General features: G+C 40.7%; 1 protein-coding gene across 1 annotated transcript; it reads left to right on the top strand.

The window, feature by feature from the left end:
* Positions 1-9,777: 9,777 nt before the first annotated feature.
* LOC308245272 (olfactory receptor 6C6-like) lies at positions 9,778-10,716 on the top strand (the record flags this gene model as incomplete). The annotated part of the gene is made up of 1 exon (XM_080662231.1): positions 9,778-10,716. Exon 1 carries the CDS (start codon positions 9,781-9,783, stop codon positions 10,714-10,716), a length of 936 nt encoding a protein of 311 aa, XP_080518357.1. The 5' UTR covers positions 9,778-9,780.

The following is a 10,716-nucleotide window of genomic DNA, read 5'->3' as shown; positions in this document are numbered from 1 at the left end:
CTGAAGCTGGCTGCAGCCCGGGAGACGAAGAAGCCATCTGCCCTGTGATCCCAGGCCGCAGCCAGCTGGAGAAGTCGCCCACACTGCATCCCAGGGAAGGCGGAGAAGCTGCCCACCTATGGTCCAGGTGCCAGCACCTGAGGCTGGCTATAGCCTGGTAGATGGAGAAGTCACCCACCCGGGGTCCTGGGCACCAGCACTTGCAGCTGCAGCCTAGGCGAAGCCACCTGCCCACCATCCCCTGCGGCTGCAGCCTCCCTATGGCTGACCAGAGGGAGGGAAGCCCGGATCCCAGGTGCCTTTGGTTGGCTGGAGGAGGGAATCCTGGGTCCTGGATGCGGGCCAAGGCAGAGGTGGTTGGGACAATCAAGCCAGCAGGGGAACAGTTAGGGAATATCAGGCTGGCAGGCAGAAGAAGTTAGGGGCAATCAGGCAGGCAGGCAAGCGGTTAGGAGCCAGCAGTTCTGGATTGTGAGAGGGATGTCCGACTGCTGGTTATCCCCTGAGGTGTCCCAGATTGGAGAGGGTGCAGGCCGGGCTGAGGAACACCCTCCCCCCTCCCCCCATGCACGAATTTTTTGCACCGGGCCACTAGTAGATATAGATATAGATATACATAAATTTAAAGTTGCTTATATTGCATTACAGTATTAGGTCTACAATTGATAGTAACCCATAAAAGAAATATAGTTATAATTTATTTATATATGAGGTTGGGGATCTTTTATATATTTTAAACTAAAAATGCCTGATCCATTCTGTTTGTATCAATTTAATCAAATTTTAATAAATATCTATCTATATATATAAAAGGCAAATATGCTAAGTGTCCTTCCCACCTTCCGACCAGTTGCTATGACATGCACTGACCACCAGGGGGCAGACTCTCAATGCAGGAACTGCCAAACAGACAAACAGACAAACAGCATCGTGGACCTGGCGCCGACAAAACAACAGTCGGCTTTTCCTAAGTGGGACACAGGCCCTGCCACCACCCCAGAGCAATAGCCCACCAAATCATAGCCGATGCTTCTGAGAACCCATGGTGCAAAATGTGGCCCACAGCCCAGCCCAGCCAGGGAAACGGTGGCTGTGGGTGCCGGATAATGATGTCACATAGCAATGCCCAGTCCTCTCCCTAGCAACAGGCTAGCTATACATATAAAAAGCCAGTGTCGACCAGGACAACCAAACGACCGGTCACCATGAGGTGCACTGTGCACCACTCAGTCCCTCCTCCCACTGCCCACAGGCTCCAATTGCACCAAGGTGGGCAGTGGGTAAGCACAGCAGGCGGGTGGGCAGGGCAGCAAGTGAGGGGGGTGGCAGATGGGTGGGTGGGGAAGCTAGCAAGGCGGGGAGGTGAGTAGGTGGGCAGGGTAGCGAGCACAGCGAGCAGCGGCAGGCTACCACACACGATTTTGCATAATGGGCCTCTAGTCTATAGATATAAAAGCCTAATATGCTAAGTGTCCATCCAAGTAATGACATCACATAGCAACCCCCAGCTTCCTCTCCCTAGCAACTAGCCTACTTAAGTTTCTGTAGCCCAGGAACACGACTTGCTTTATAACCAGGTGGAAACACTTTACACTGTAACCAAATGTCTGTGAAGCATTTTCCCGTGCCTCATCTCATTTGATCCTCACAAAAGTCCTGAAGTAGGTAGATAGGAGACTTGGTGAAATCCTATTTTCTTTTCATTAGCCAGAAAATGGAGATTGAGAAAGCTTAGAAACTTGACTGGACTGAAAAGAAATAATGGTGGACCTTGAAAATGACTTCAGGTTTTCTCACTACACAGAATATAGTCAAACACTGCTGCAGTTAAATATTTTACCCGTTGTTCTCCCTGCACGGGGTCTATAATAATAATCCAACTCATATTGGTATTTACTGCTGTGTTTCTGACAATTACCTGAAAGAGAAGTTGGGGTGCTTCACTGGGCTGGAATAAGTTTAGCTAAATCAGAAAGCAGCTCTAATTAAGCAAGTTTATTCTATATCTATAAAAGGCTAAGTTGACTTGAGCATGTGCCATACCTATAAAGCTCTCGCTGGTGCCAATTGCACATGTGTGTTTCCATCTGTCATTGTCGATTGATCATGAATTTGGTTGACACTTCTATTATAGAGAAAGGGTGAATAGCGATATTAAAATATTTCTTCTAATTCGTTTCCTTTCAATGTGCATGTATTTGTGCACCAGGCCACTAGTACCTTACATAAAAGTGCATACAATTATTTTAAATGAATGGATTTGGACAAATATTGTCTGTCATAATGAGGACAGAGAACATTTACATTATACTATGCCCAGCCTGCACCCTCTCCAATCTGGGATCCCTCTCACAATCCAGGTCTGCTGGCACCCAACCTCTCACCTGCCTGCCTGCCTGATTGACCCTAACCATTTTTGCCTGTCAGCCTGATCAATGCCTAACTGCTCCCCTGCTGGCCCAGTTGTCCCAACTGCCCTCCCTGCCAGCCTGGTCACCCCTAACTGTCCTTCCCTGCAGCCCTGGTCGCCCCCAACTGCCCTCCTCTGCAGGTGTGGTCCCCCCAACTGCCCTCCCCTGCAGGCCTGGTCCTCCCCAACTGCCCTCCCCTGCAGGCCTGGTCCCCACTGCAACTGCCCTCCCCTGTAGACCTGGTTGCTCCCAACTGCCCTCCCCTGCAGGCCTGGTCCCTCCCAACTTCCCTCCCCTGCTGGCCATCTTGTGGCAGCCATTTTGTGTCCACATAAGGTGGCCATCTTTGACCACACGTGGGTGGCCATCTTGTGTTTTGGAGTGACAGTCAATTTGCATTATTACTCTTTTATTAGATAGGATGAGTTGAAAACATACAGTTGAATGCAAATACTTTGAAAATAATAAAAAACATGGTCTCAGAAATTGCTAATCTTTGCTTCTATCATTGGCTCTGCCCAAAGAGTGATGTCAGTGGTGGTTATGAGAGGGAAGGAGTATAGAGGGGTAGTAAGGGGGAAAAGGGTCAAATACATTGTGACAGATAAGATCTGTTTTTGGGTGGTAGGCACCAATACAATAAACAGATGATGTATCATAGAATTGTACACTTGAAACCTATATATTCTTATTAACCAATATCATGCCAATATATTAGGGGCCAGTTAGGAGACATAAAAATTGTTTTGCACTGTCTTGTTCAGTTTGCTCCCATTTAGAACATTATTTGAAGATTCTAACATGGTTGTTCAATCCATGTAATGCATTCATATTACTTTAGACACCTTTGACACCCTTATTGAAAAGTGTGTTTCTACAGTGCACAGCAGATATTTTTTTTCTTTTAATCCTCACCTGACAACATGTTTTTATTAATTTTTAGAGAGAGGAAAGAAGAAAGAGAAATATCGATGGGTTGCCTCTCATCCATGCTTCGACCAGGGATCATACTTGCAACCTGGGTATGTGCCATGAATGGTAATTGAACCTGCAACATTCTGGTGTATGGGACGATGCTCCAACCAACTGTATTACCCAGCCAGGGCAGTAGATGAACTTTATATGGAGTAAAGAATGAGAAAGAAGAATAATAAAAGTAGGGAAAACAATTACATTACCACTAAAGTAATTATTTTTCCCAGGAGGTTAGGGCAAGTCTAGCACACATAATTTTAATTTTTTTTTAATTTTTTAAAATATATTTTATTGTTTTTTTACAGAGATGAATGGGAAGGGATAGAGAGTTAGAAACATTGATGAGAGAGAAACATCGATCTGCTGCCTCCTGCACACTCCCTCCTGGGGGCCCACAACCAAGGTACATGCCCTTGACCAGAATTGAACCTGGGACTCTTCAGTCCACAGGCAGATGCTCTATCCACTGAGCTAAACCAGCCAGGGCTAATTTTAATTTTTGTGTGTGCGTGTGTGTGTGGTGAGAACATTTAAGATCTAGTCTCTTAGTCACTTTTAAGTATATGATACTGTATTATAACTATAGTCATTAGGCTGTATATTAGTTCCCTATACTTATTCATTTATCTGATTACTAGAATTTTGTACCCTTTAACTAGCATCTCCCCATTTCCCCACTTTCTAGTCCCTGATAATTTTCAATTTGTATATTTGATCCTGTGGTTGCCATAAAATCATAAAAATGAGTTTACCAACATTCATCTATGTGTTTAATATACTATTATAAATATCACATTATCATTTGCTATCAATGCAATATAAAAATTGGGTGGTAAAGAAACTGAACATAAATTAAGACAATACAGTATTGTCATAAATAAGAGTATTTTCTTCCCTTTTTCAAAAATAAATTAAGCAAGTTAAATAAAAAGAAATCCATGAGGAGGCAAATCAAGTAGGAATACATGAGTAGGAATTGCTAAAACTGTAAGGATAAAGGGAGAATCTTAAGGGCATTCAGAAAATAAAGATAGACTAGTTACATATGCAAATAATAATTCAACAGCAACTTTGTTATACAAAGTTAGTTTAATATAAAAAATATGAACAAAATATTGCCAAATTAGACTTGTACATGCAACAAAATTATGAAGAATTAGACCTTAAAAGCATTATAGGCAGAGAAATAGCTGTGACAGTTTTCTGAAAACATCAGAAAAATAATGAAAATATAATCCACAAAATGAGTGGCAATATTTGCAGCCAGAAATGATTAGAATCTGCAAAATATTAAAATCTTTCTGTGAAACCATAAGGAATAGAGAAACAATCTATACAAAACTGGCTGAATTTCATGGGGCATGAAACATCTAAAAATGAATTTGAACTTCTTTTCTAGTTAGGAAAATGTTTAAAACCACTTATGAAGAAATTAATTCCAGAGAGCTTTGAATATATACCAAGACTCACTTGAAAAAGAGCTGGAAGAAATGGGAAATATGAAAAACACGTGCTTGACATTAATTGAAAAGATAACAAGATAGGGAAGGATTGTCAGTGCAGTATACATTGAATAGACATCTAGAAAATAAGATTGACGATTGAGTTTTATTTTCCCTGACTCAGAGGTGATGACTGAGAAACTGAGGAGAGAAAACTCAATGTTTCTGATCCCTGGGTCCATGGAAAAAGAGAAGACTTGGTGAACGCCTCTAATTTTGACCTGAGAAACTCTAGTAGGTACTATAAAGTTGAACTTCAAATAATCTCATACATGCATTTGCTCTGAGATTATCCTGGGTTACTAAGGGCCTCACGTGCCTGGCAAAATCAAAACTTAAACATCTCTGGAGGAAATATCATCCCCTTGAGCCACATTTGTTTTACAATTGCACGTCATATAAATACAGTGAGTACACTTTGTGGTGTCAGGTGATGTATTGGTGTAAGATCATGTTATCTATAATAATAAAAGGGTAATATGCTAATTAGACTGGATGTCTTCCAGATGTCATTCCCAATGTCCTTCCTAATGAAGCTGGGGCCAGAGGCAAGCCAGCCCAGGTCCCAGGTGCCTGCGGCGGCCTGAGGGAAGCCAGCCCAGGTCCTGGGTGCCTGTGGGCAGCAGGAGGAGGGAAGCAGCCTGGGTCCTGGGTGCCGGAGGGAAGCTGGTGCAGGCAGCTGGGGGGAAGGAGGCCTACTCTTGCACAGATTTTCGTGCATCGGGCCTCTAGTTATGTAGAAGGAGAGATTGTAGAAACAAATATAGGTATAAATATTTATATATGTATATGCATTTTGTATACATATACATGTATTATGTATCTGTCTCTATTGTCTGTCCATATCTATGTGTGTGTGTATATATATATATATGTATATATATATATATATATATCCTTCTGTATATATTTTATATATGTATAAATTAAGTGTGTGTGCATGTGTGTGTGTGTGAATCTGTCCACTATGAGGGCCCCAATAACAATGAGTGCATATGGCACCTAGATCTGGGTTTTAAAATAACTTTTTATTATAAGAATCAGGATTCCTTGAAGAAATGGCTGGTACCAAAGTTGGTGCAGAAAAGGTACAAGATGAGCCTAAAGCACTTTGTGGTGCCAGGAAATAAAGAAGTCCTTAAAACTTGATGAGGTGTATCCAAAGGAAAAGGGACCAATATTGAAGGGACCTACACTGGCCAAATCTGGGCAATTGAGCATCAAAGTAAATAATGATAACAATGAATAAAAATGGAAACCATGAGTCTATACCAGGGGTGGGCAAACTTTTTGACTCAAGGGCCACAATGGATTCTTAAACTGGACTGGAGGGCCGGAACAAAAGCATGGATGGAGTGTTTGTGTGAACTAATATAAATTCAAAGTAAAGGAGTGGAGGGGAGAGCAAGAGAACACTCTGCTCTTTCGTCTCCGTGGGCCGGATAGAACAGCCGAACGGGACGGATCCAGCCCGTGGGCCGTAGTTTGTCCACGGCTGGTCTATACTGATATAAAGTAATCTATAAAGCTGATGTTTTACAAAGACTGAGATATTTATATAGAATTGAAAGTATCTATACAAAGTACTTATTAATTACAAAGATAAAAATGTAGCTTTATGGTAGACAATTCTGTAATAGTCACGTTAAACAAGAAATAAAAGAAAACAACATCAATAATGAAGAAAAAAATGAAATTGTGTGGTCCTTGATGGGATTTTATGAGGACATCATTACTTCTGTGAGACTCCTACCAAAGATTAATGAATCCTATCTAATAAAAGAGTAATATGCAAATTGACCATCACTCCAAGACACAAGATAGCCACCCCCATGGACACAAGATGGCTGCCACAAGATGGCCTGCAGGGGAGGGTAGTTGTGGGCAGTTAGGGGTGACCAGGCCAGAAGAGGAGGGCAGTTGGGGGTGACCAGGCTGGCAGAGGAGGGCAGTTAGGGGTGACTGGGCCAGCAGAGGAGGGTTGTTGGGGGACACCAGGCCAACAGCAGAGGGCAGTTGCGGGGGGGACCAGGCCTTCAGGGGAAGGCAGTTAGGGGGGGGTCCAGGCCTGCAGGGGAGGTCAGTTGCGGGGGACCAGGTCTGCAGGGAAGGGCAGTTTGGGGAGCCAGGCCTACAGGGGAGGGCAGTTAGGGGTGACTGGGCCAACAGGAGAGGGCAGTTGGGGGCAACCAGGCCAGAAGGAGAGGACAGTTAGGGGTGACCAGACTGGCAGGGGAGGGCAGTTAGGGGTGACCAGGCCGGCAAGGGAGGGCAGTTAGGGGCAATCAGGCCAGCCAGGGATCAGTTAGGTGTTGATCAGGCTGGTAAGGGAGTGGTTAGGGGGTGATCAGGCTGGCAGGCAGAAGCTATTAGGGGCAATCAGGCAGAGGCAGGTGAGCAGTTGGGAACCAGCAGTCCTGGATTGTGAGAGGGATGTCCGACTGCCCGTTTAGGCCCGATAAATGGGCAGTCAACATCCATCAAGGGGTCCCAGATTGGAAAGGGTGCAGGCTGGGCTGAGGGACACACCCCCACCACCAGTGCACGGATTTCGTGCACCAGGCCTCTAGTTGAATATAATCATGCAGAAAATTCAGACCAAGATTGAAGGAGATATATATATATATTTATTTCTGAAAAATAATTTTCAACAACATTCTTGAAAGTTAAGGAAAGACTAGGGAACTGGTCCAAATTAAAAGACACAAAAAATATGACAATTACATAAAATATAATTCTAAACTGTATTCTTTTTTCTATGAAGAAAAATTTTAGACAATTGGTGAAACTTAAATGGAGAATTACATGTTAATAGTATACGTTAATGTTTTGATAATGATGATTGCATTGTGCTTATCTAGTAGAATATTCCTTTTGTCATATATACATGCTACTGTATTGAGTAGCAGATGGAGCACCAAATAAATAGTCAAGAATAAAAGATACTCATTGTGTATTTGTTGTTATTTTTCTTTATGTTTTATACTAGAGGCCTGGTGCATGAAATTCATGCATGGGGTGGAGAGGGATCCCTGCGGGATCGGGCCTAAACCAGCAGTCAGACATCCCTCTCGCAATGCAGGACCGCTGGCTTCTAACTGCTAGCCTGCCTGCCTGTCTCATCACCCCTAACCACTTGCCTGCCTGCCTCATCACCCCTAACTGCTCGCCTGCCTGCCTGATCACCCCTAACTGTCTGCCTGCCTGCCTCATCACCCCTAACTGCCTCTGCCTTGGCCCGCACCATGGTGGCTTTGTCCGGAAGGACATCCAGAATGATATCCAGAAGGTTGTTCAGCTGTCCGGTCTAATTAGCATATTATACTTTTATTATTATAGATTGTTTAAAAAATAATGGGGAAACAGGGAAACTTTTAAGACCTGCCGCCCCTTACCCCGATTTTAGGGGTGTGTCACAACCAAGTTAATGCAATCTTAACACATAGACTAATGGAAATGAGAGACTCTTTTTAGGGTAAATTTTCTTACCAATAGAATTGGCTATATTGTCCCAGTGGAAAATCTGAAATTCTTGTTTGCATTAAGTATAGAGTTTAAATTATTTCTAGTTCTCTTTTAGGATAATGTTCTTCAGTTTTATAGTTAAAGCAATTCGCAGTGGTTTTTATTTCCTTCTTTCTTTGTTTTCTCATCTTTCTCTCTCTTTTTCATAATTGGTATGTCCTGACACTAGTCTCCAGAGGGCATTTCTTTTTCTTTCCTCTTTTTATTTCAATTAATCCCTTGGTGTATTTTATAAGCAAAATGATAAAACTGTTGCTTTCATTGGTGTTCAATTGGAAGCAGTTATGCTTACAAATTTTAGTTCCTTTCATTTGAGATTTCCCAGAAAATCTAGAGCATCACCTTCCTTTTCATTTAGAAGTTTTATGGAATTTTTTAAAAATTAAAATATGTAAGATAAAAACAGAAAAATAATCTTATCTGGCATAAAAGGATATTCTAATGGAATTACCTATAATACCTGGGTCTGTGATTTTAATGAGTGTGAATGAAGGTGAAAGATATTAGCAGATGTATATAATTTTTAGATTGCATTGTCTGTTTCAAATTCTTCTCCAAAAAGGATTGAAATTAAATTTACTCTTGAAATAATGGAATATTTTATAATATTACAAGAGAGAGATACGATTTATTTTGATTCTTGACTTTACCATATTTCCATGAGAGAATTATATCAATATACATTACTATGGTAAGTCACTTATAATTTGGAATAATTATCTTATCATATATGAAAGCAATTCTGTATGAGTAAAGTAATATCTACTGACTTTTGAATTATTATATATTTTCCTATTTTAATATAGATTGAATAATCAAAACCTCCTGATTAAATGCAACTGACGAGAAGAATGATACATTTGAAATTAAAGAAAAATAACAATTACATGAAATGAAATAAAGGAAAATGGAAAAGAATCACATTGGGAAGAAGTAATTAATATATATTACAATATTTCAATCATATAGAGGATATGTAACTTTATTATTTTTATATGTTCCACATATTTAAAGTGTTTTGATGAAGTAAGGAATTTTGAATAAACATTGCATATTAACACTGATATAGGTGTGTTAAACTCATCTAAAAATGATCAGCTAAAATTTAAATTATCTTTCAAGTTCAAATGGGGAAAACAAGTAGCATTATAAACAGGTAACTGGTTTAAATGGAACAGTCAATTAGAGGCTGCTTAGGTTATCTATGCTATAATTTTCTATATCATCTCTCTTGTCAAATTGAATCAACCTTTTAAACTTTTTTACAATTCTGAATATTTTTTCTATGTCTGTAGCTTTTTAAATTCCTGTTTTTTTCCACTTTTGTAGTTGTTTTTCTATGTCTATTTACTAGATTCAAATCTGAAATGCAGAATCAGTCAAGCATAGAGTTCATTCTCCTGGGACTTACTGATGACCCTCAACTGCAAATTGTGATTTTCATATTTCTCTTTCTAAACTATATGTTTAGTGTGATGGGGAACTTATCCATAATCCTCCTTACCCTGCTGGATTCCCGTCTCAAAACTCCTATGTATTTCTTTCTGCGAAATTTCTCCTTCTTGGAGGTTTCATTGACAACAATCTGTATTCCCAGATTCCTGATAACCATAGTGACTAAAAACAAAATTATTTCCTATAATAGTTGTGCATCTCAGTTATTCTTTTTCCTCTTATCGGAAGTTACAGAATTTTACCTACTGGCTGCGATGTCTTATGATCGTTATGTAGCAATCTGCAAACCCCTACATTATCTGATTATTATGAGCAACAAAGTGTGCTACCAACTTGTATTCAGTTCATGGGCAGCTGGCTTTCTGATTACCTTTCCACCATTGATCTTGGGACTGAAACTGGAATTCTGTGCTTCCAAAGTCATTGATCATTTCATATGTGACACTTCCCCTGTCCTGCAGATTTCTTGCACAGACACTCGTGTCCTAGAATTAATTTCATTTGTCTCAGCTGTTGTAACACTCGTGGTCACATTGTTGTTAGTGATTCTTTCCTATGCATATATTATCAAGACTATTCTAAGCATCCCCTCTGCTCAGAAAAGAACAAAGGCTTTTTCCACTTGTTCTTCTCATATGATTGTAGTCTGCCTTACTTATGGTAGCTGCATCTTTATTTACATGAAGCCGTCAGCAAAGGAAAGAGTAAATTTATCCAAAGGTGTAGCTGTTATCTATACCTCAGTTGCCCCTTTATTAAATCCTTTCATTTACACTTTAAGAAACCAGCAAGTGAAACAAGCCTTCAAGGATACACTCCAAAAGATTTCCCTTTTCTTCAAAAAATGA

This window comes from Plecotus auritus (genome assembly GCF_963455305.1).
Source record: "Plecotus auritus genome assembly, chromosome: 3".
Taxonomy (NCBI): domain Eukaryota; kingdom Metazoa; phylum Chordata; class Mammalia; order Chiroptera; family Vespertilionidae; genus Plecotus; species Plecotus auritus.
This window is presented reverse-complemented; position numbering and strand designations above follow the sequence as displayed.